Below are 27,493 nucleotides of genomic sequence, written 5' to 3' on the forward strand. Positions count from 1 at the left end.
ATAAATGTAATCTGTGTAGGTATAAGTAGGTGGCGCTGTGCACCGTCCACTGTTAGAGTTGATAAGCCGCGCATATTCTTCGATGCGATCGACCACTTGCGGGAGAGATTCCAGACCACAAAGGTTCCAAATGCGTAAACATAAATTGTTGCCCTTGTAGCTATCTATAATTGGTGTGACGTGCAATCTCTTCATTTATGGAGCGCGTTCGCTTCCATTTGTGGTTGCTCTGACTGACCAAATTTTTTTCAATTCTGCTAAAAACCTTTCCTTAACATCCATGTGGAACAATGTTCGGTTTTCGGACATAGATACTTTTGTTTTTTGAATGTAGTAATCTACGAAAATGATAAGGCATAACAAAAAAAGACAGAAAGAAAATAAATATACTGTCAGCACAAAGGAAAATTTCTCTAAAATCAACAGATTTTGTTCGCTAAGGCTACGGAGGAATCGATTTCTGGCGTTTATCTCATGAAAATGTTGATGTAAGATTTTTAATTTATTTTCACAGTTAACACACACACACACACGCGCGCAAACTTATAGATTATATTAAAGCATCAAGAAAGAGTAGCTTCCTGTTGAAATTTCTGAGCCATAGGGCCTTTGTATTTGAGATTGTTCATTTTCCCTACATTAAACGTATTTTTTTTTATGCTTAAGCGTTCAAATGTTGTAATAATATATAAAATCGATGTAATTTTTTGCGATGTAAAGGGCTGACATTATTTTAAACCCGATAAAATGTGTGATTCAAAAGCGGTAATTTTTCGTGTCTATTTTTACGCGAATCAATTTTTTTTTACGATAAAAATAAATTGAAAAAATTGTACAATATTTCATCTCTAAAAGTGTGTGTAAAAACAAAAATTTTTCACCTATGACAAAACTTATTTTTGATTATTTAAAGTAAAAATTGAATTCAAATGATTAATATTTTAAGGAGTAGCGCATTTAAAAATGATTAAGTAATTAAGTAAGTAATTTACGTATAACCTTTAGGGTTTTCGTATTTTATAGATAAAAACTGACATTTGAAATACTCGCATTTGATGTTGATGTTGAGTATTTGATGTTGGATCAACATTTTGTGTCAGTCCAAAGTGACTATTACTATTTACATTTACAATTTAAATTTGAAAATGTACGAGTATCAGGCAGAATAATAGCACGCGTGTCGTACAAAAGTAAGCTGCACCAGAAAACGAAAGACAACTTAAACGTTTTCAGGTTTTGTTTTCAGAACAATTATTTTAGAAGCAAAACTAGCAATTCATGTAAGAGCAAAAAAAATACTATACATTGCCACTGTATATAGATTTCCAAAATTTCTGAAGAAATATTGACCTTATTTTTATGCTTCAAGATAAATGTACGGAGTTGATATTAACAATCTATTTATGGGACGTTTTAACAGGAATAAGGATTCTAGAATCTGTTAAGTTGCGTGCAAATGGTGATAAAGGGAGCCGATAATTGATTGAAATTAGGTAAATGACACTTACAGAAATATTTCATTTATCTATTTTTTGCACAGCAAAGATAAGTGAATAAAAGCTCTTAATATAATTACAGGCTTACTGTAAAAATTAATCGTAAAAAGTGGGGAGAGGGACTCGCAATATAGTAGGGACAGTGAGACGGCCACAAAGGTAGAGGGGGCGATTTTAAATATATTTTGGATGCTTTAGATAACAAACAAGAAAAGCGATTTTCTCCGTATGTGGTGCAAGGGGCTACCAAGATATTATTCGAAGAGATGCACAGGGACAAAATGGCTTTTTTTGACGAAAGTCTTGCACCTATAACATCGGTGTGTCCACATTAATTTTTTTTCCTTGCTTCAAAACATTCCATGCCGATCTTATAACACTAAACGCAGAGGCCAATGTGCATCTGCAAAGAGGTGAATCACCTGCAAGAATGCTCGTAGCTAAGGTACTACGACCATGCATGACTCACATACATGCACGCTGGCCTATGCTGACCGGAAACAACGAGCAAAGTAAAAACGAAATAATTATGAAAATCAATTGATGCAATAGTTCAACTGGCAACAGCTGCGCTGAAGTTTAATATTAGATATTAGTATAATGTTTTTAACTAGAATAACTTAGAGTTAAAACCCAAAGGCTAAGCGAAGATAGTAGCAAATGGTAAAATTATTACATATTACTAATAAAACTTGTACACGCTGCACCATTAAACCTGCACACCATTAGCCAGCAACAATATTACATAAACCTACGAAAGCAATCTTATTGACTTTCAAAGAATTACCCGATTATTACCATTCATGTTCGCAGGCTCATGGTTTACTGTACAACCCTTTTGTATCACGTTAACAATTTCATAAATATACTGCAATAGCCCAAATTGTAATCTTGTTAAAAACTGTCACTGTTTCAAATGTAAAGGACAACGGAAAAGTCATGGCACTTCCCCCTTTTCCTGACGCAAGGATGTCGAGAGAGAGTCCGCACTCTTGCCCCCAACACGGGTAACGGAATTCTCGATTCCCCAGGGCACCCTGAGCCGACTTCCTCTCCTACGACAAGCAGAAAAACCCATAGTTGACCAAATGCTACTAACATTTTGAAATACATTTACAACTAACAATGAATGGAAACTATCGGTAAATTTAAGTAAGTTAACAATATAATAGTTCGCGACGAGTCCCCACTACTGTTTCTATAGATGTACGTGTTTTAACCAAAGAAACCGCTGCTGTTAAATAATCATTCATGATAATTTATCAGTCCGATCAATGCTTACGTGTACAGCGAAAAAGCTAGCAATTATTACAATTATTAACTACTACTAAGACTATTATTAATATCATAAAGTACCGAACATTTATTCAATCAAACCTGAATATTAAGCGATTTTCACCGCTCTTTTTGCATTGGGTTCGATTGAATGGGTGAACAACGGTTACTATCGGTTAATACTTATTAATACCACATCTCAACATTAATATTAAGTTATGATAAAATCTTGTAACTTTTGATGTAAAAGAGAAAGGAAGGGCATGAGTAAGTGAATCACCTTCCCTTCTCTTGACGCACAGAGGAGAACAAGCCGGATGTGGGATGTGCCAATTTCTGAGTGGCTAAACTAGAGCAGTTCTAGCCGATTGGATTTTCGGCTATTGTCTTTTCTCCAAAATTTTCCCCCGGCAAGTTTTCCTGCGTTTTTCGAGCCAACGCGTGACCGAGGTCCGCTTCTCGCAATAAAAAGGCCCGTAGGCCCAAAGAAAAGTTCAATTCAGTTCGGCACGCAAAATTCGACGATCCCTTTCAAAGTAGACTGAGTAGTGAGAGCCCGACTCTGCTACAACCCAGTCTACTACGAAGCGAGGACACAGTCGAATTTCGTTATCACCCTCGAACGATCAACTGGTTACCAGAGTCCGTCTCTACTGCCACTTGATCTTCTTCGAGCGCGGTTTCTGTCTACGCTGGTTCAACGTCTGTAGCAACTTTTACTTTTAAATAAAAGTAAGTGACCAAGTATCATATTTCTAAAGATTCTTTCTTCTTATCAAGTGTTTCCTTTAGCGCGAATGCCATTACTCGCCATAGTATTGGTACCCACGGATCACCGGGAAGTATAAAGTGTTTTTGTTTGCGCGAACGCCATATTAGTACCCGCGGATCACCGGGAAGTATAAAGTGTTTTTGTTTGCGCGAACGCCGTATTAGTACCCGTGGATCACCGGGAATTATAAAGTGCTTTTGTTTGCACGAACGCCGTATTAGTACCCGCGGATCACCGGGAAGTATAAAGTGTTTTGTTTGCGCGAACGCCATTACTCGCCACAGTATTGGTACCCGTGGATCACCGGGAAGTATAAAGTGCTTTTGTTTGCGCGAACGCCGTATTAGTACCCGCGGATCACCGGGAAGTATAAAGTGTTTTGTTTGCGCGAACGCCATTACTCGCCATAGTATTGGTACCCGTGGATCACCGGGAAGTATAAAGTGTTTTTCGCGAACGCCATTACTCGCCACAGTATTGGCACCCATCGGTCACCGGGAATAGCAAATTAGCCACGCACACACCGTTGCTCTCTGCGGTAATAATACCATCAGAATAACAGGGAACGATCGGATTAAGGCAAATATTCACCGCGAAATTAGTGTGTCAAGGTCAAATTACGTACGATATCCTTACTCGTGACGGTGTTAACAGTTTTTAGATCGTAAACGAGGTATACACCGCTCTTGGTAAAAGAAAGCCGCGAGCAAGTGCATCGGAATATTGCACAGCAGTCAGTCTTAGTCGCGTGAAAGCAGTCGTAGCCCTTTTTCGAGTGCCACGTCGTTAAGCTGAATTACCCCTTTAACCCCGCGTCCCACCCACGCGCCTAGTGTGAATCCCGAGCTATTGAGCGAAAGCTTAGGCTCGAATAATGCGTTGCGCCGACGTAACACACCACACCAAAAAAGAAAAAAAAAATTCACTCCTAAGAGCGTACACTACATCGTACCACTGTTTTTTTTATATAAACTAGCCTAAAAGATTGTGGATCAAAAATGTCAAGTAAAAGGTTTAAAAACCAATTTTTCTTGTCTAAAAATCACGAAACAATCGTTTTTCAGATCATAAATCAGGACTTTGATGTAAGAGTTATCAAAGTCAAGAAAGTTGATTTAAAATGAAGGACATATTAAACTGAAGGAAGTTTTTTTATTACATAATGAAAGAAAAAAAAAAAAAAAAATTAGGATCACTTATAACGAATCTGGAGTAATGAAAAAAAAGCCAATCTATAACAAGGGCTTTTTGTGGCAAGATTAAAATACATCTTGTACCCGAATATCAACCATCAAAAAAATAGACTCCCTACAAAAAAGCAAAACCAAGCCACAACTTTGGCAGTTGATTTTTTTTACAATAATTTATTTTAAAAATCAAAGTTCCGGCAATTTTTGAATTCAACTAAGGTGAGAAGATGACCTCTCCATACCGATTATCTAACGCTCATTTAACGCAGGTTTCATGTATAATACTAATTTAAGATAATAGATGAGGAATTGCGGATAAGATTACAATATCTATATTTTTGGAGGTCAGTTTTCGGGTACAAGATACATTCTAATCTTGCCGCGAATGGCACTTGCACGGGGTACCTTTTTATTTTTCATCCATTGGTTTCAATTACGGCTGGTTTACAAAGTAGATTAAATGGCACTTCTTGAATATCAACAAAACTCTTTACTAGAATGAAATATGACCAAAATATTTTGGATCCCTACGAGTCAAAAGGTTCCCCAAATTGTGGTGAGAGTGGTGGCTGGTTAAGGTGGTAGTTCAGTTAGGTATATCGTGTGGCATACTACACTGTTGAATATACATAGGTTATACAGTCTTTACTGTACAGCTGTCATTGTTCCTCTCACGCAACTATACGATAGTTTTCAACTTTGGAAAGCTGATATACAAAATCTGAACAGCTAGACTTTTTGAGACTTGGTATTTAGTTTATTTATAATATCAATTATAACATATCGTTTTTTTGAAAGGATTGATCGTTTCGTTTAGGAGTTATGAATGATTTCGTGTCGAATCCTACCCCAAACCAGGCGCTTTCCTATCTCTCACATGTTAAGGGGGCTCCTACGACTACTGCTGAGGTCAAAGACAAACAAAAAATAAAGTTTTGTTTTTCAATAAACAAATGTGTCTGAAAATCATTGATATTTTTAATAACGTATGAAGTGGGAAAAATGATATTTATGTGTGCAGTTTAACTTGGTACGAGAAATTAATTATTGTTTTGACCAGTCTAGTGCATACGAGGGTACACCACCAGACCAGACCACCTGTGTTGGTGTAGTATAGCGATGTAATATATAGGTATATGGTATATATATGTCGTGAACAAGTACGTCTGCTACCCACGTGACCTCCTGACCTCCCGGACACTATTTATTTATTTCCATCACAAATATCTCGCCAAAATGGTCCTTTATCCACAATTTTTAATACAGCATATTACAGAGGAAGACTTCATCTACAAAACGTATACATTCAGTCTGCTGGGACTTTTAATTTAGGTTTATTATAAACGAAAACAAATTGTTTTTCACGCTGCCCCATAGGAACACGTGCTAATAGTTACAACTTTGAGCTCGGATTTCTCAAAATTTTGACCCATTCGAAATGTAATTTAGACCACCATTAAATTCAGTAGACTTTTATTTACAAGAAATAATATATCTCTGTTTGGGGACTTTCACGAAGGAGCCCTCTTAAAAGATCAAGAGTAAAACTTTAGTATCTCCGAAACTACACGGCTAAGCATCTTCAAATTTGGACTCGTGATGAACTATAGCAAACTTAAGCTACACGCAAAATTTTAGAAAAATTTATCGTCTAGTCGTTTTACTGAACTACTACCTTAAATAAATGTGTATAAGGGTTATTACAATCGTTAATAGAAAAAATTGTGTCAAAACCCAAAACCTTAAAATGGCGGAGACTCAAGTAAATAATGTTCATATATTAGGGCAAACAAAAGATATAGACGTTTTTGAAGTTGCTAGGGCAAGCAACCCCACTGTTTTTTGGTATAATTAGTTAACAAAGAGTACCCTTAAGGCAAGCAAGCTGCAAATCCAAAATTTTGCTTTGTTAACCAACCATACTAAAAAACAGTTAGCTCGCTTATCGCTGATGCTTACTTGCCTGAAAGAACATTTTAGCAATAAATAATACTTAAAAAAAAGGTTTCAATTGCCAATGCTGGCTTACTTAAGTTAACACTTTAATAATAAATAATACTAAAGAGTTAGGTTACTAATAATCGATAATAGCCGCCTCAAGAATAAACTTTTTTATCATTAATAGAGCTTTCAACACTCTACTTAACAATTTGTGTCAAGTTATTTATTTTTGTGCGTGTGTGTGAATGCAAATTATATTGCTCTCACACATGCATATCCACTTTCTCTACGTCAAGCAAATTAAACATTCTATTAAAATTCATACTTGGTACTTCTGTTATGAAGAAAAAAAACAAGGAATAACAGGAAAAAAAAAATTGTATTGTCCTTGATCACTGGATGGAACTTATCAGTGTGGTATGCTAGCCATCTAGCCACAGACGATTGAAAATGCATCATTATTGGCCTACAATTGAAAATACATGCCAGTTTCCCAACCAACTATGTCAATCTTGCCAGCATTTTAAAAATACGTATCAGTGCAAGTGTAGTCGTGTTCTTCTGTGGCTAGATCGCTAGCACACCAAACTGATAAGATTCAATCAGTGATTCGGGAAGAAACTATTCCTTTCTTTTTTCTGACTATTCTTTGTTTTTCCATATAATACACTCCACGCTCTATAATAAAGGCACAGATATAAACTTTAACTGAAAGTTAAATTTGTTTCGCATAGTTAAAGTGCGTGTGCATGTGTAGATACAATATAATTTGCACACACACACACGCAATTGAATAACTTTGCTTCAACCATCGAGTTCAGAGTTGGAGATTTATTGGTACTAATTCTATAAATAAAAAAGCAAGTCAGCAGTTTACAAGCTTTGGCAATTAACAACCCAACGTTTTTCAAGTATTGTTAGTTAATTAAATAAACTATGAAGAACGCAAGCATCAGTGATAAGCGACTTAACAGTTTTTAAGTATGCATAATTACCAAAATGTACCCTCAGACGAGCGAGCATTATCGATTAGCAACCCAGTTGTTTCTTAAGTCTATTTATGAATAAAATTAGCCTATAGGCGAGCAAGCATCCACAATCAGCAACCCTACGGTTTTTTTCAACAGTTAACTAAAAAGATACATTTTTCAATAATTGAAGATTAGGTTCATTAAAATAAATTTTCTCAATTTACTATACTAAAAAAATCTTTGGGTCACTAATTGCCAATACTTGCTAGCCTAAGGATAGATTATTTTAGTTTACTGTTCTAAAAAACATTATGGTTGCTTATCACTAATGCTTGCTGACTTAAAGGCACATTTTTCTCATAAAGGGAATTGAAAAACACTTGAGTTGCAAATTGATAATGCTTGCTCACTTGTGTACATTTTGTTAATTATTTATATTTCAAAACAGTTTAGTCACTTATCATTGATGCTTGCTTGATTTATGGTTCATTTTATTAACTAATAAGACTTGAAAATAGTCGGGTTGTTAATTACCGATACTTTTAAACTTATAAACACATTTCATCAACGAATAATACAAAAAAAATATTCGGGCTGCATATCAGCGATACTTATTTTTCTAAGGATACATTTTATTAATAAATAATACTATAAAACTCTTAGGTTGCTTATCAGCGTAGCTTGCTCGTCCAAGAATGTATTTTTTTCAAGTTATCAAACTCAATAATTGTTGGGTTGCTAATCACCGATGCTTGCTTTTCTAAGGGTACATTTTATAAATAAATAATACTAAAAAAATCCCATAGGTTGCTAATCACCGTTGCTGGCTTGTCCAAGAATACATTTATAAATTCAAGATACTAAAAAACAGTTGGGGTGCTAATCGCTGATGCTTGCCGACCACAGAAACTCTTAAAACCTCCATAAATTTAAATTAATGCAACAAATAAACATTATGTACTTGAGTGCAGGTCCTTTTTAATCAGTCATTTTGAATTTTTGTATTTAATACCATATTCGAAATCAGCAGACTAATAACTCTTATGTGTATTTTTTCTAGTAATGGATGTAAATTTTTCATTTCAACTTGCACTATTTTTAATCCACTATGTTGTTTGTTCCTTTTTTGACATTAGATTTGTACTCATCGACCCTCAAAATTTTTATACGAATTTTGTAATGTAACAAGTAAAAGTTTTTTATTTTCATGTGACTATGTTGATACCACCATTTTAAATTCTATAATTCTGACACTAGATTCATGATAAACGACAGTAAAATAAATGGTGTACTGGTTTTAAGAAAGAAAAAAAAAAAAAAAAATTAATTTAACATTTTATTCAACATTTCTGTGTAAGTAATTGGGAAGTGTGTAAACAGCCCCTTTCTTTCGTAACTATAGAACATAAGAAGATTTATGTTACAATTTACGTTTAGTTTATGTTTCAGATACTATGTAAACAAGTCACTTTATTCGAAAAAAGAAGATCTTGTTTCATATGAATTCCGAACGACAGGATCACAGTCAAAATATAGACATTCGTTTTACAGAGCCAGACTTTTTCCAATGTTGTCGTCACCCAGTAAAAGCGTTAAAGAATCTCTACTTAAAATAAATGCCTAAAATGCAAGAGCACCATCAGAAATTTCATTTCAAAAATAAAAGGCAATAAGTTTATTTTAGATATATTTTTTTGTTGATGCCTTTAATAAACTAATATAATAATTTAATTAAATATTATAAAACTACATTTATTTTACTGCAATTATTTGTAAAAATGACAAAATACTGTTTAAGATACGTAAAGAATCATTTAGCTTATTATGAACGTTATGAGAAAACAATTTTTACAGAATCTAGCAATGGTTATGAAGTTTTAACATACTTTAATACAAAATACAAAAACGCTACTTTTTTGAAGTCAGTCTTTTATGCTGAAATTTCCGTATGCACTAAAAAAACTTTATTTCATGCCGTGCTTTTCACATTTTGATGCCTTATCATAATCAATGTCAGGCTCAAGAAACTAAAAAATCTGCTTAATTTAAATGGAAAAATGGTAGTGCCGTAACTTGAAAATTTTAAAGTTCACTCTTTTTAAATTGTGAGAATTATACATCAACCTTGACATGTACTCGTCAAACACCGAGCATAAAGAAATATACGTTTGATGTAACACTCTTTAACTATAGATGGAACTGTAACTATGGATTCTATAACTAAATTTGAAAAGCAAGAACTCAATTTTTATCAAAGTCTCAATTTTTTAATGTAAAATGTTATGAAATGTTTGTTTACAACCTAAAAGTGGACAAAAAAGTTTCGGTGTTTTTTTTTTTATTCTTCCAAAAAACTTACCTCAATTTCAAAATTGCCTTTTGTAAACTCGAGAGAGTTCAGAAGGGCCTTTGTTGCTGCCAATCTCACATTGATCGAAGTATTGGATCCTTTCATTCCATGAATGATAGCAGTAAGAATTTGATTTGACTGCGAAACCAGAACTTCACTGTCGATTTCTTGGCAAATGTATCCAATGGCTTCTAGAGTTGCTTCTTTCATCATTTCAGTGCTATTCGGATTAGCAACATTATTTACCAAAAGAGGAATAAGTTCTCGCCATTGTTCTACTGGCAGTTCAGCAACAGCTACGTATGCAACACATTGTGCAGCTGAACTTGGACGATTATTTTCTATTCCTAAAGCACCTAATATCTGTAAATAAATATTCGATGTATTAAAGTATATCTTTAATTATAAGTTTTTAGTTACAGCAAATAAAATTAGAGGCAAATTTTGAGTTTACACTGTAAAGAGGTATTTTTTGTCATTTTAGGAATTAGAAATTACGTTTTTTATTACATTTTTGAAATTTTTATACTTGCTTTTTCTAAAATTATCAATAAAAATCATTTGAAGTTCGCGAAAATCTAATAATCAGCGCTATTCATCACGCGCAGGAAGCAAGATAATTTATATGCAAGGATTATCGGCAAATATGTATAATCGATAGTGCGCACGAAGATAGCGTAGATTATGGAGGCGAATTATATGCGAAACGGCTATAAAAGGCGCTGATGCGCAAGGAAACATATCCTTGTCCAGCGAGCCTGGGACGCAGAAATCCGCTGCCTACCAAGACCTAGAACTCTCCCGTGCACCGGTGCTAACCGCGAAGCGCACGAGCCAAGAGAAAGAGGATTGACAGGATGTTAAATAAATATGCTATAAGGTAGTATATCAATAATATAACACTCGTGAACACTTAAGGTAGTTGACAAGGAAATCGATTTTCTATAGATTTTCTCGAAACTTAGCAAATAAGTACGTTTTAGTGTCCTTCACACATCAGTAAAATTTCAACATAGGTACGGCAGCTAAAAACTAAGATATTACCTTATAAATTTATGGCTTTTATCATGGGATGCCTCTGTTACGCTGATGTGAGCCATGCAGTTTTAAAGATTACAAGAATAGTTTTCTATACATTTTTAAAGAAAACTAACTTTTGAATCCGTGGAATCCAAGGAATATTTTGCATTATCTCATGATGTTCCTTCCGCTACTTGTTTTTGAGAAATTTTAGTACAAACATCGTGTATTTCGAGCGAACGTAACCAATTTAGCAGACAGCTTATATATACAATTTGAGACATGACAACGTCGTTCGCCCTCGTTGTATATATACATCTACTGCCACTATATATACACGTCATTCATGAACTCAAAATATAATTTGAAACTGTGGAATGTAATTCGTGTAAATAATAAACTTATAATAAACAGAAAAATGTGCAATAAAATTATCAAATGAATAATCTAGTACATGATTACAGAAATTAACCAAAATATATTTGTATTACAACAGTCTGTCAAATAAATTCTTGAACGATGATTTTTTATTATCAAATATTGTAACAAGTAAAACACCTATTTCACTAATAAATTTCGTAAAAATAACCAGTACAGATGGTATTAGTTTTTTAAACTATATTTTTACTATTATTTTCCATATTTACATTTTTTTTTCAAAAGTCAGTAACTGAAGTAATACGATAACCTAATTCTCAAAAAAAAGGTAAACAAAAATAATATACATGTATGTATACATATACATATACATGAGAATACAAAGTTGCCCAATTTCGTCAAGCAGCGCAGACAGCCAATTTTTGCTCTTCTGCGCACGCAAAGAGACGAGTGGTACTCAACCATTTCTACTTTGACTATACAGTAATATTATACGCAGTAATCTTCGTTCTCACTGAGCACGACTGCATCTTGTCAACTACCTTAAATTAATGTATTTAACAATAGAAATAAAGATTAATTAAGATTAAAGGATCTCCTCCTTTTATACTGAAAGAGACTCTACAAGAGCTGTTCAGTTTTAAAAATCTTTATTGAATATTGATCTAGTGCCTAGTACAGAGTTGCAGACAATTACATCACTTCTGTAGATGTGATCGCTCTCAGCTCTTTTTTCCTTGGGTCCTCGATCGTCAGTCAGTCAGCCCGCGGGCGGCTCGGCAGCTCAGCAGCAGTTCGCGCGCAGAACGAAGGAGGGCGCGCGTGCCATCATCTTGTCGGACGTTGATCGCGGGAAACGAGCCGAACAAGATCGTGCGTGCGCGGCAACGGCCATGTTCTTTCTATCTCATCTGCATTACTGTACAAACTACAAAGCACACACACACCATCCTGCACTCGCAGTGCTTAGGCCGCATAACAGATGTCACTACTTACACATCTAATATAAATTTACTTAGATTTCATCTAGTACGAAGGCCAACACTGTGAGCATCAGTGTAAGTATACCAGTAGCGGATTACCACCACTAACTGGTATCTACTTGAGGTATAGCGTAAGCGTTCATTGAACGAAGTACCTGGGTTGATTCCACGAACAGTGTTTAAGAAACCCAAAGAGCACGAGAACGATCTAAGCCCATGTGACTACCTTCGTTATAGGAATAGCTTCCATGACTCACTTTGTAGCTGTACTAATACATTGCCCTAGCTTAACCACGCATCTGTTAAAGAAAACTTATCTGCGGAAAAATTAAAAATTTCCTTTTATTCATAGTTGCAAATAAAATTTAATTTTTGTATCCCAGCACGAATTTTCAATTGCTTCGGAGTATTTAAAATCCTTTGAAATGAGATTTAAAAAATCATTCACTAATTTGGAATAGCGCTAATTATCTGAATCAATATAAGCGACCGATATAGTAATTTAAAACACAATTTCCTTATTAAAATAATACTGAGAAAATGTAAGAGATAGAAAAAACAAGTGTACTTATTGATTTAAACCTGCTCCTTCATAGGTAATTGCTCGTCCTAATATTATTTGAAGTTTATTCAAGAATTTAATAGTAGATTAATTTTGTTATTAAGTTAATAATTTAATAATTTAAAAGTTTTTATTTTTTAAAATCTAGTCTTAAGTTTACAATAAGTTAAGAAATTAATTTATAAAAAAAATTTAGTTTAAAAGCGTGAGAGTTTAACCTCTGCCCAAAAAACATAAATAAATTTGTTTGAAATAAGAAAATCAATCAATAAAAAGAAGTATGAAATAATAAATATAATTTAACTGTAGTAGAAAGAAGCAATCAATAAACCAAAAATCAAAAATAATGGCTGTAGATATTGCAGGAGTTAAAACGTTATGAAACAAGTTACTTTAAATTTTAATGAAGCTACTTTAAGATATTTTTGATTCATACAATTGACGACCTGAGCGACTTCGCTCTTTAAGGAGGACCAGGAGTGATAATAAAATGCAGAGATCACAATAATATAGAGTTTTCTTGATAGTCTGGAATACATAGAACTTATTTGAATTTTTTCAATATTTGTCACAGGTCATTTTTAAAAGAATTATACAAACGAAAATCATGTGATTAACATAGGCTCTTGTGGAAAGTAACCTCTTTGTCTCGCTTAACTGGACAAAACTTTGTATTGAAAAAAATCTACCTACGACTTAATTATTGTTTAATTATTCGATGAAAAAAATTTAGAGGCATGTTGTAGTGCATTTTAAACAATGCAAACGTTAAACGTAAGAAAAATATTGAGTTTGTGGGTCACAAGAGGGGGTACGCAGTAAAAGGGGCCAAGCTGTGCGGGCAGAGGGGACTCCCCCTTCCTCGTCCCTTTGAATGATACTCCCGAACATCCTTAACACTGGGCAACGAAGACGTTCTCCAACGTATAGTCACATACACTGACTATATATTAATTTCTGATCTCAGAGTTTCCTTGGTACAGATAAAATTCTTACCCATTTTTGACTATCACTAACTCGCCAGGGTTATACTTAAATGAAGGAAAGTCGTTACACTAAGTGCTAATATACAATGTTAGAATAGTCTCTAAAATCACAGAAGGCAACAATAGAAATCGAAATAAAAAATAAAAAGTTTAAATAGTTAACATTTTTTAAAACTATTTATTTAAAGTTTTTTCATTTACTTTGACATTAAAACAATACAATAGTATAGCGTTGTATTCACATATACCCATTTTTTACGTAACCTAAATCCCTCATCTTTATTACCCTTATCCCTTTTTCCTTCTAATAATCCGATTTCTACTTCAAAGATTCTTCAGATAATTTGGTTATTCATCTACATTGGTACTATTAACAAGACGCAGCAAACGTCTTTAAATAAAACCCTCTACCCTACTTCTTATCAACAATAATTGATAGAACTCTTCTACAAATTTATCTAAACGCGCTAAACAAACTTTTTCTAAACCGATAGCGACTTAACTCATAAAATAACCAAGTGTTGGTTCCTCCTACAAAGAAAGCCTTTAAGAAACTAAACATCACCATAAAAATCCACTGTTCGATCTATAAAATCACATTAGTGGGTTTTTAGCACTCGAGGTACTTATCTCATCGAAAAAGCATGATAAAAAAAACCAAAGCAACTAAGCCACTAAAGCTACTCTATAATAACGTAAAAACGTACATAATAAATTTTTAAAAAATCAAAGAAAAATTTTAAAAAACTTTTTGCTCCATTTAAGTTAATTATTATAACTTCTTGAAGTCATAGTGCTAAGAAGAGCTGCTTTGTTTTCAATGCTGAAGGCTGTTCGATAATTGAAATTAAACATATCAAAATTCACTTTCTTAACAATCATTAGTGATAACTAAGAGATATCCCATACCAATCCTCATACATCTCCCTATGTTGTATATTTCTTTTAATGAATCAGGTGATAACGCTTCTCTACACGATATGATCCCCATCCCTTACAAAAAACCACCCCACAAAGTTACAAGAAATTTACTTTATTTTACCTACATTAGACCAAACACTTTTTCAGAGTAGCCTACACTGACCCTAGGTGCAATTTTTACAGGCATCTAAGTAGCCATTCTTTCCCACATACACAAAGCCTTACCCCACATTTGCTAAGCGAAGCGTAGACATTAAAACTTAATCGAAAAACTTACTCCTTACATTATATATCTCTTCATGTTTTTCTTAAATACTGTAACCTAGGGTCACCATTTGCAAAATCAATCAACAAGGATATCAAATTTTAAAGAAAACGGACATTTTCGACGACAAATCAGACATTATTTACAAAAATTCTTTTTTTAATGACTCGATCGAATTAAATGTAACGTTTTTGTGTTTTTACAAAACGTAAGTCATTAATATTATAACTCTGCTGAATATTATTACTGCAATTATTATTTTTAATATGATAATTTTTACTGTTATAATAACTATTATAATTACAACTATTACTGTAATTATTTTTATTATTCTTATTGTTATTATTACTATAACTATCATAAACATTGGTAGTACTATTATTATTCGTGAAGAATATGAGTATACATTAATAGTATAGCGCAGCTTGGATCTGCAATGGTCATCCCACTTTTGTCCTCTTAAGGAGGTTCGGTAGTGATAATTTTTTATGATGAAAATTTTTGAAATTTTGATATGTTGTTTGGGATAATAATATCAAATTACAGCTTAAATTTTGAAGGGTTTAACCACACCTTTTTCAAGATATGTTGACCTGAAAAAACAATATTTTAACATGTAGGCTTATGGAGAAATCACTTAAATTTCACATAAAAAAAAAAACGGCTAAATGAACTTGCTTTTTTTTTTTTTTAATAAAAAAATATTGTCAAAATAATATTTGGTCAAAGTTTGAGAGAGCCCTACCACAAATTTCTACTAAAAAACAGCAAAAAATGTGCTCGCAGCAGACGACTTGGCAACGCTGCTTTTGGCGCACGCTTTGAAATGTAATGAATAGTAAAAACTCCTTTTGTAATTGAAAATTTTTATTGGAAATATAATTATTAATACATTGCAACATTTGAATCTAAAAATTCAATACTTTTGTAATAATTATATTAATTATTACTTTACAAAATAATGACTTAGTATTAATTCATCACAGTCGTAATTGTATATTCTTTATAAGTTTGAGATCTGTTTTAACATTACTTAGCATTATATAACGTTTGATTAAATAGATAGTTTACTTATATTTTATCTTGGATGATATTTTCTAAAGTAAGGCAAAATTCTGAAATGGTATCCACTATACTGAGTTTTTTAATCAAGAGACTGCTCCCACTCATCAATAGCTCCTGTAATTTATCAGTTCCTTCGAAATATTTATCAATTATGTTTTTATATGCAATCCCACTTTGACTTAGTTTTTTTATAAGGGAAGCTGATATCACAGATTTCATGGGCGCATAGCTTGGTTTCAATTGTTTTTCATTCGTAGACATGTATATTTTTTGAAGTACGTCATTAACGGTTAATGTACTATTCAAAATATCTGACCAACAAATATACTGAGCTGTCAACTTTTCCAAAATAATAATATCAACTGCAGCATCATGCGCATTTTCAGTTGACAGCTGCAATAAATTATTACCGAGATATGATAACTTATGACACTGAATATCTGGAAATTGTTTTCGAAACAAAGCCAATGTATCGACAAATCCAAGAATTATATCTTTGAAAGACTGTAACATAGATAAGCTTTCAACTAATCGAATGAAGCGGTTGGAATCGAATTCGCAGTTGTATGCAATCAAAACAACTTTTTTATTGAAACTCTTTAAAAATTCTAATATTTTAGTAACAGCAACCCTCCGAAAAACTGTTGGTACTTGTGTGCCATGTAAAAATAGTTGCCTACCACTTTTTGTCAAGCCTGTGACTGCACTTGCCTTAGCATCTATACTTTTACATGGTGTAATATACACGGATAAAAAACTTTCTTCGCTTTTCAAAGCGACTTGAAGAACATCTTTGTCGAAAGAAAGCCCTCCCGTTTCAATATCAAAAAAAATGTATGCAACATCTTTAGTATTGTAAATTAAATCGCAATCAACTTCTTTAATTAGATTTTCAGGCTGAACAGAAATATCTAACAACGTCATGTTGGAACTGTACGTATCTTTTGCCTGCCTTTCTTTTTGATTTCGTAGTTGCTTTTTTTTAATACTGTTGAATTTACTTAAAGTCTTAAAATGAGGTGCACTTGCTACTGTCAGTCTTTTGATTGCCTTTTTTTTGGCGTAGTTGCAATAGTGAACCAGTTTCTTCCTACTCGTTAAATTCAATTTCTCAAATACTTTTAAAATGTAATCACTGCCTAAATTTTTGTACGCTACTGCACAAGCATACCTGTAGTCTGCAGACTCACTAGTGCTAAATGAATAAGATTTTGGACAATAACTTGCCATGGTATTATTAAAACTTTCATTAGCTTGTGATGAACTAGCAAGAACGAGTTTATGCGCATTGCTAGCTAAATCAGAAAAAAAATTTTTCATGTGTTCGAAAAGAGTTGGATTAGTCATGTGACGACTGTTGTCATAGTTTTCTTTTTCAATTTCATATTTACAATAACTGCCACAATTGTCGTGAATGTCAAAAACATGATAATCTAAATTTTTCAAATCTTCCTCTATTTTTTGTTTTTTTTATTGACTGTTGCGAAAGTGTTCTTCAAGTAAGCTATAATATCATGGGATAACTCTTTATCAACGTCAATATTTTTATTGTCTCTTAACTTGTATAAGAAATTGCCTACTCCTTTCTTACTATGATTGATGTCGGACTGCTTGACTATCGTATAATCAACCAATTCCTGTATAGCATGAATACTGGAGCTGTCATTGTCTCCAATGAATACTCCTACTTGAGCGTTCAAATCTTCAAGAATTTTGCTATTCACGATCAAGTCAACTGCCCCTTCGGCCTCCATGGATTTGGCAGTGCCATGGTGATTTAATCGACAGTCGTGGGCCTTCTTTGTTTTCGTTTTTAAATTAATTTCACAAATGCGGCATTTCCTGTTTTTAGTGCAGAAATCGAGAACTTTGCCAGTGTTGTAGCCAATTATGCTACCAAACCCGTTCAAGCTATCATATTTATATCCTGTAGATCTTTGACTCCAACCCATGTCGTAACTTACCAACAGCCTAATGATTTTTCGGGGGGGTTCTTCAGTAGTAGTATAAGAAAGAAAATTTTCTTGAAGTTCTGGCGGCCTGAAAATTCGTAAAAAAGGTAGAAAATAAATTTTCAGACAATTTTCTTCTTTTAAAAAATCATTTACTTATTTCTGTTACAATAATAAATTAATATTGTGTAGGTACAATGAAAAAAATCCATATCGATTAAGTACATCATGATTGCTTCTGCTCATTGATAAAAAAATCAAATAAAAAACAAATGTAGATAATAAAACAGATTGTGTAAATACTTTTCTATAACGACCGTTCTTAAATTCATTTGCAAATATGTATAGTATAAATGTCGAATATTGTAAAATCATAATGTGTACATACTTAAAAAAAAAAAAAAAAAAAAAAAAAACACTTTCTTATCCCTAATTTACTGTATACATAAAAAACACGCTAAAGATTACTATGAATAACTACATTTTTTTATGATTAAAACTTACAGACAAAGTTTCAACTCGTCGATTTTTTTTCCGTGAGTTCTTATTCTTCAAGGACTGCCTGTACACATAATTTCCTCGCTACTTGCTCGACCACGGGTTCTACGAGTCTTTCATGGCACTTGAATGATTTATCATTGAGACCAGGAAGACCAATGACTTTAAAATTTATTAGCTTTCGTTGCTCCCAACCCAGAGTTCAGCGCTCCTACAAAAATAATATACATGTTCAGCAGCTGCAATAATTCAGAGCTTATATCAATAAAGAAGAAAACAATAAATAAAACTCACCTAAGGCTACTTTGCTGTTAATTGCAAATAGTTTCACGCCTTTTGCAGGGTATAAATATTTTTCACTCGATTCAACATTGTTTACATATGAAAATTTTCCACATTTTACGTCGAAAATGGATACCAATCCTTGAACACATTTATCCATAATGTCAGTTAAATGTAATTTGTGATTGCATATCTTGCAAAACATTCTCTTGGCAATATAATTGATGTTAAGAACTCTTTCACCATCAATAGAAACATCAACTTTTCTTATTTCATCTACAGAATTTTTAACCCTTTAAGCTTTTTTTCTCATTTCACTCAACCTTTTGCCTCGTAAATGTCTATCAACTTTAGATTTTTTAACAAACTTTTCGTTCAAACGAATTCTTCCATTGTCAGCAGCATCTGTTGTAATTTTGAGGTTATTCGTTTTTCTTTTCACTTTGCCCATTTTGAACACCGAAGTCACACCATACCAACATGTACATTCAATAAACAAATAATTTATTTTTATCAGTCTGCCTTTAAATTTTAAATTGATTAATTATAAAAAATTTAACCGAATAAATAAGTACACTGTCATCAGTAGACGACGACAACAGCATTAGACGACAACAACAGTAGACGACGTGCCAGCAGCCGAAAAAATTCACAACGTTGCCAGACGCTCTCCCTCCCCTTGCGTCTCTGAGATTTCCCCCCGCTAACACTACCGAACCTCCTTAATCTCTATTTGCGCTGTGTACGCACCTTACTCTTGGCTTCTTCCAACGTCTTCCTAAATGTTGGGTACCTACCACTACCTGCACCGTGTTTGGCACCTTCTGTTTCGTAAGCGAAACATCAGGCCTCCTCCTTGCAATCTTTCTTGCGGTGAGTGCAGCTCCCGCTTACTCCTACTATATGCAAAATGATAAAATTTATTTTACTAATGGCCTTAAAGGTTGAGAAAAAAGCTCATTAAAAAAAAAAAAGTTCATTCGTTATTTTATTACTGAAGGAAAACTAAAAACATTTGATCACCATAATAACTGAAAAACCAATGATATTCTATTAGTCAAACATCTAAACATCTAAAATACAGTTTTTTCAAACACTAAAATTTCAAAATTTGATTGAAACTCAAGTCCAAATTGTATTATAGTATTAATTAGGCTACGATATTTATAAGACTAAACTATTGGAGAAAAAAACGAATTTACCCTTCAATTCTGTGAGTTGTAGGAAGTACGTTAGGGGTCAGAAAAAAGGGTGTGTGAAATGCCCTACACATGTAACTATGTAAGAAATCCATATGTTTGCTTAGCCTTACGTCTGTATATCTTTTTACATGATACATAGAGCAGACTAATTATTCTACCTACCTCCACTCTCTCTGCCCCTTGCCCGCCAACCTATGCCAGCGTAACGCCCTCTAACACCTGTCCAACACCTTCCTTCGCAAATTAAGGGGAAATTTGATCGCTATTAATGTTATTTGAACCCAATAAAATTATATCTAAATCATTAGAATCCTCTACAGATCCCTCTTTCATGAAAAATAGGAAAAATTTCCGTTGATTTGTCTGTTATTTTAACTTAACGAGATTCTTCATTATTTTTTGGGTAAAAATCCCCCACTTTACCTACTACCACGCGGCATATTTTAAATGCCCATCTCTACAACATTCTACCACCCCCTAGGTATATTTAGAACACATGCAACCGCTCTAGAATCCCTTAAAATATGAGGAAGAACTCCACAAATGTGTCTGTTATTGGAAAGAAATAAAGTTTTTTTGTATTTATTTTTGTCATACCTTTTGCAATATAATTTTAACGGTTGCTATTATGTATGATAGTTGCTAATTAACAGATGAAGCTAATCATAGCCAATCAAAGAAGGCAACAGCAGGCTGCAGGGAAAAGTGGCTAGCCGCAGTCTTATGTATATATGCCCCAGGAATTCGAAAACTGCATTAATTGCGGAGAACTAAAGTGGTTTCCTTAAATTTTATTTCCCTGTAAAGTTTTGGTGCTACATAAAAAAAGCTACCAATAGTGAATTTCTCAATGGGAGGCGAAGGCATCACAACATATTAATCAATGCTTGGTTCTGCAGATGTAAACGCACTGTCTGCATTAGTTATAATATAAGTACGGTTTTTTTTTCGCTTATTCATACCAGTAAGTCCAAGCGACAATTGCAAGTAGTGACACTAGCACCTTTAGCTAACTGTGAAAAACTCACTGTAGTTCCATTTAAAGGTGCAAAAATTGTATTGATGTACCAAAAAAAATTTTAATACAGTAAAATTAAACCTGCAGAAATCGATTACCATCCAAACAAATAAATCTACTTGAATAAGTAAATAATAACACATGATACATAAACAAACATAGTTTACAAAATTTTATTCCTATGTATTACATACAGTTAGGCAGCAACGACGTAAACATATTGTAACATACTTTAACCTAACACCAGGTCGTAAATAGCAGTTAAAAAATAAAAGGTGTGCCCCCTCAACAAAAAGTTGTAGAAATGTCTGTTGACATACAAAAGACAGACTGCTAATTCCAAGAAGGGGCCTTTGGCACTGAAGCTCACCTAAAGAAAGAGAAGTTGAATGCAGATCTCTTTGTCTTTGAAAACTTATCGGCCGTTATTCAGAATTAACAGTCAATTCTTTATGAAAAAAGCCGCAGTATTTTTTCTAGCTTCCTCCATAGAACATATTTTTTCGAATACTTTTGAAAAATGCTATAATCATTTAAACATAGTAAGATTTAATTAAATACATTTTTTTGCCTAATTGACAATAAATAAGGTGACTTCTTAAGGCAGAGAAAAAACGAATATAAATTTATTCAGAGCATATTATACTTATAGCATCATCTGTTAAAAAAGGATAAGCTCGAAGCACGCTGGTACATGTGGTGCATTTTACGCAAAACGTCCCAGGCCCAACACGCGAGTGCTAAGAGTCACTGTTTTCAGCTCATTTTCTCGGCCTTATTTCTATTTTTTTTAAATGTTGTGAATAGCATTATCGATGTATTTTTTAGTCAGTTTTCTGATGGTGTGGTTAGTTTTCTGAAAAAGTTTCATTTTCACTGAAAAAAAACATAAAATATGCTATATCTCGAAAAAGGCATTTTTAATATTTTTGTTGATAGGCTAGAAGGAAAACTAAGATTTTTTTACATTGAAAATGCCTTTTTTCACAGTGTGCTCTCACTGAAAAATTCGAGTAAAACAATACTAAAGAGTAGACATTCAGCCATCTGAACGCGCGCCGAGGCCCGGCGCGACGCCACGACGCGCTCAAGTTAACTACAAATATTATTAATTTAGAAACACTTTCTAAACAAATATTTTTCATTATTTTTTAGTTTTAGATGAAGTTCGAGATGTAGGCTTTTTGGTTTTATTATTTTGTTTTGGAAAAAGTTGATATTCAGAGCTCATAGCTGTTTTTTTTAATTTCAATGTTTTACAATCGATTGGAATGACAGCATGAAATACTTGGTATTAATTTTGCTTCATCCAATCAAGATTTAAGTTTAATTTTACATTTTTCATACGACTCTTTACTCAAATAAAAAACTTTCGTTTCCTTGCGATAATCCTTTGCTCAGTCGTACAAGTTTTCTGCTGTTAAAATTCGGTTGTTAGAGGAAACTTAAAGACTTGCACGTCTTGCACCTCTCTTCAAATTGGCTTCAATACCGTCACACGCTCTCTTTTCATGAGCAATAGCAAAAAAATGCCATTCACAATCAATTTTATATTTTTTTTTGTGGAAAACTACGTTTTCCAAATTGCTCTTATTTTTGAAATATTGACTGGCCCTATCAGTTATGTAAAAAATTTTCTTTATTACAAACTTGGATTTCCAATAATTTATTATAACTTTTTGATACTCATATACAGCAATTGTATCATGATTTAGGTTATCGGAAATAACAGCAATACTTATGTGTTTAAGCTCATCTATTCTTTATAATAAATTACAACTGTAAAAATGGAAGCTTGGTTATTGTTCCAATGGGAAGATTGGGTTGAATTCTGTATAACAAAAGCATAATTTTTTTAAAAATCACAAGTTACAATAAATTCTCCACTTTTAAGATCTTTTTTCAGTTGATTAATAAAAAGTGATTGTTTCGAAGCAAAATAATCATGAGTTTTGAGTTTTAGTAATTTTTCTTCTAGTAAGTCAACGAAATCATGAGATTTTAAAGTTTGTGTAGCAAGTACATCTGTCTGTTTGAAACCACGATTCATATTTGATTTCAAAAATATTATGTTTTTCAAAACATTGAAGAAGATGTGGACATATTGGAACAATCTAGGCATTCTGCACCTAAGAAACATTTTTCAACAGTAGTTCAGGACAGTCGAGGTAGTTTTTAAAAGGCAGGCAATAATAGGATAATAATGTACAAATTAAATTGTATTATTCGAATAACACATTTTGCTCTGGCACCTTGTAAATTGGTCGTGCTTTAAATGCAATACATAGTGCTAAGCGTGAATTTAGCCCCTTGTTATGTACATTAACTTCATGTCTTTTTAATTAATCATTTTTACTTCTAAACATATTTTTGAATTGTCAGATTAATTATTACAACCATACAGTATTTATCATTTCCACATCGCTCATGGGGCAAATAGATTAGCTTTATAGTAACAAATAAAGTTAAAACCTTTTTTCAAAGAAATATACAGGTTATTAACTTTGTAAATTAATTTGGTAATAAGTTTTTACGCTATTCCTAACTATAAAGTTTATAGTGCGTTAACTTTTTTGAAATAACTATTGTTATATGAAGACGTGAAAATTTATAAAAACCTGTCTTGTATGATTAACATTAAAACTTTATTCAATGTAAGTATTAGTACATTTTGATAAAATGCGTAAAGTGATATTCCTTACAAATTTAACTATGAAGTATAGAAAGATACTTGAACCATATCAATTTATTGATCCTATAGAGCTTTTTTTTTCTCTTATAAGATTCAGGATTGAATATTACTTGTTTATAAAAAATTAACTATGTCATAACATTATCTGTACATACTGTTTCACAGACCAAATGAAATAAATTTTTATTCATTATTATATAGGTGATAGTGGACACAACAATTTTTTATTCATTCTTAAATACTAATGAAACATAACCATTTACATTACTTGAGATACAAACAAAAAAAATTTAAGAATTCAATGTTAACAAGGTTTATTAACGCGATTGTTCATAGCGCATCCAACATTTCTAAAAATTTCGAGACAAAGGAAAAAGTTGGAAATCTTTTTATACTTCCTACTACATATCGACGCCCCGGGCGAAGACTATTCCCTAATTGGCCCTGGACGAAAACTATGCCCTTTCGACGTCCCGGGCGAAGACTATGCCCTTTTTTCTAGTCCGGACGAAAATTATGCCCTTTTTTGGTCCCCGACAAAGACTATGCCCGTTTTTTTCGAGCCCGGGCGAAGACTATGCACTTTTCTCAAACCCAGACGAAAACTATGCCCTTTTTTTGGTCCCGGACGAAAACTATGCCCTTTTTTGGTCCCGGACGGAGACTATACCCTTTTTTTCGAGCCCGGGCGAGGACTATGCACTTTTCTCAAACCCGGACGAAAACTATGCCCTTTTTTTTGTCCCGGACGAAAACTATGCCCCTTTTTTGGTCCCGGACGAAGAATATACCCTTTTTTTCGAGTTCGGACGGAAACTAAGTTAAAAAACACCCCAATGTTAATTACTAACCCCTCTTGTGTTTTACTTTTTCTAAAACAAAAAAAACTCTCCAGATTTGCTGATTTATGCTTTTGGTGAGTGGGTAACAGCTACTAGTATGCTGGAAGAAGCTCACGAATACGAAGCTTTTGAAAACGATTTAACATTTTAAGATTTCGCGATACTTGTGTCAAAACGTTTGTTATAAGTTTTATTTTCACATCGAGATTCACATGCACGTGAATCTACAGACGTCTTTGTAAAAAAACAACACGTAATCATTATTCTTAGCAGGTCTAACGGCTTCAGTATTTGGAGTTTTGGTAAGTGTTTGAAAAAAGGAGTTTTTGAGCTTTTTTTAAACGATTCCGTGAATTGTACATAACAATAACTGTAATTATTTTAAACTTGCTAATTTATTCTTGTGTTAAAAAATACTTTGTAATCTAAATATTCATGTCTTGCAAACATTAATTATTAAAAAAAAGTTTACTTTTTTCTTAATTTTCTTACGAATATTATATTTTATTATATCACGAATTGTACAAATTTTATTAATTTTTTAACTTCAAGTTACAATAATTATGTTAGTTACTTATTATAATTAACAAAAATGTAGAAAAGAAATTAAATTTGAAAATAAAACATGAAAGAGTCTTTGATATTCATTAATTGCAAATTACCATACTTATAAAACGATTCCTGAGTTTGTATTACTATTTACAATTATTTAAGTAAATGTAAACAACAACCACTATATAAGTATATTTGACTGTATATCTAATTACAAAAACAAATGTACGGTGAGCTTAAATGAATTGTACTTCATCGCGGCTCCAGAAAAAGTCAATATCTTCGTCCAGACTCGGAAAAAATGTAATAGTCTTTACACGGACTAGAAAAAACGGGTATAGTTTTCATCCGGACTCGAAAAAAGGGCATAGTTTTCGTCCGAGCGCGAGAAAAGGGCATAGTCTTCGTCGGGGACCAAAAAAGGGCATAGTTTTCGTCTGGAACAGACAAAAGGGCATAGTTTTCGTCCAGACTCCAGAAAAGGGCGTCCAGGCTTCGAAGCAGGGCATAGTCTTCGCCCGGGGCGTCGATATAGGACGTTCTTTTACAAACCAAACGCTTTTCTGACCTGAACATCTTAAATTCAGCTCAAATTTTTTTTTTAATGTTCTATTTAGACAATAAAGTGATAAAAATTTGTTTTTTGTTTTTTTCAACCCAATGTTTATGAAAAATAAAATCGATTGAAAATTTGAGAATTTGATGATTTTGGCTTAGAGACTAACTTTAAAAAAATTATAACTCTGATTTTATCGATAAGTACTAACTACTAGCAGTGGGTAAAAACAGAAAGAACTTAATTGCAAACCTTAATATCCAAATTTGATGAATTTTAAGAATTTTCAAGAAACGGTTTAAGTAAATAACTGCTGCACACTTTTAAAAGGAGATTTTTAGATTAGAAAAAAAAAAGTTAGTAAAAATAAGTGCATTGTAATTTGTTATTTTTCTAAATAATATGGCTTTATGATTCGAAATTCAGGGTATCCATTAAAAAAACGATGAGATAACAATACATGCTTTTTTAATGTATTACAAATGAGATTTTTACCTTCTTTAAAAGACCCCCCACAGACCCTTCACAGCCCCCAACACCATTTTTCTTGTTCCCCCACAGCCCTTTCTCCATTTTTCTTGGTAAAGGTAAAAAAATAATCGTCATCTATTTTCCCGCACCGCCAAAGAGGCAAACGGATGGACTTTACACATATTGATGATGTATAGAACTCATGTTTGATCATGTATTAATATTAATAAATAATATGTTATGATATCATTATCATAAAATTGTTTCAGTTTATAAATAAGTATGAAGTTCTCGGTGCATTAAACTTTTTCTGTGTTACTATTATTTTAAAATAATGTAACATTCATTAATTTTTACATGTACATAAATGACGTGATGCAAATACATACACAAATAAAAAAGTTACATAATTATTAAATAATAATAACTGTGGAAGTATCGCCTAATTTAGAGAGGTTAAGTGAATAACCTATGAAATTCAGCTATATCATAACCACGAAGAGACAGAGCTCCCAGTACCTAATATTAAATTAGGAAAATAACTGACAATATTTATAAATACGTTCAATTTATATATTTATTGTATCAATAATAATCGTAATAGATAATAAATTTTCCATAACATGTATACTAAGCTATTATATAACAGTAAATTTTGTGATAAAAATTACAGATTCTTTATTCTAAAAAATTAAAGATTAAATCTTCTTAACAAAAAAGTATTATTATAGAAAAGGAATACATTATGTTATGTATTATTGTTAAACGATAGAATAATCATCAATATAATAACTTTTCATTGATTGCCACAAATTTTGTCGAATCATTAAAAATTATTATAAGAACATCATTTGATATCCAATTATTAGGAATATTGAAAGTTTTTATTTCCTCTTCCCCAATTTCCAATAATAGTTTTAAAAATACTTTATCGTTAGAACGAATGTTGATTTCTTGTCTCAAAATTTGTAATGAGTTCCATAAAAATATAAAAATAAAGATTTTATAGTCTGATCGATTGTAATATTTCTACTACTATTTTATATCACTGGGAGAATCTGACGAAAATCACCTCCTAAAATAATAAATTTATTTCCAAAATATTTTTCAGTATAATATAAATCTTTTAACGTTCACTCTACTATTTTCAACGCTTTTTTTTGGAATCATTAAAGCCTTATCCTAAATAATTAAATCAACTTTTCTTAATTTTTTTCATCATACTCAAATTCTTAAAAGACACTTTCTATATT

At 32.6% G+C, this 27,493-nt stretch overlaps 1 protein-coding gene across 2 annotated transcripts in view; it reads right to left on the bottom strand.

Annotated features, from left to right (window-relative positions):
* Positions 1-27,493, bottom strand: part of Fs(2)Ket (Importin subunit beta Fs(2)Ket) — a 342,528-nt gene that overhangs the window by 175,162 nt on the left and 139,873 nt on the right. For both annotated transcript variants that reach the window (XM_089595816.1, XM_014355220.2), the window contains exon 4: positions 10,005-10,358. In XM_089595816.1, coding sequence (XP_089451942.1) covers positions 10,005-10,358 — 354 coding nt within the window. The remainder of the gene's footprint in view (positions 1-10,004; positions 10,359-27,493) is intronic.

The sequence above is a fragment of the Copidosoma floridanum genome, unplaced genomic scaffold (assembly GCF_036245765.1).
Source record: "Copidosoma floridanum isolate Cflo_tuat_1 unplaced genomic scaffold, Cflo_Japanese_pri ptg000028l, whole genome shotgun sequence".
Classification (NCBI taxonomy): domain Eukaryota; kingdom Metazoa; phylum Arthropoda; class Insecta; order Hymenoptera; family Encyrtidae; genus Copidosoma; species Copidosoma floridanum.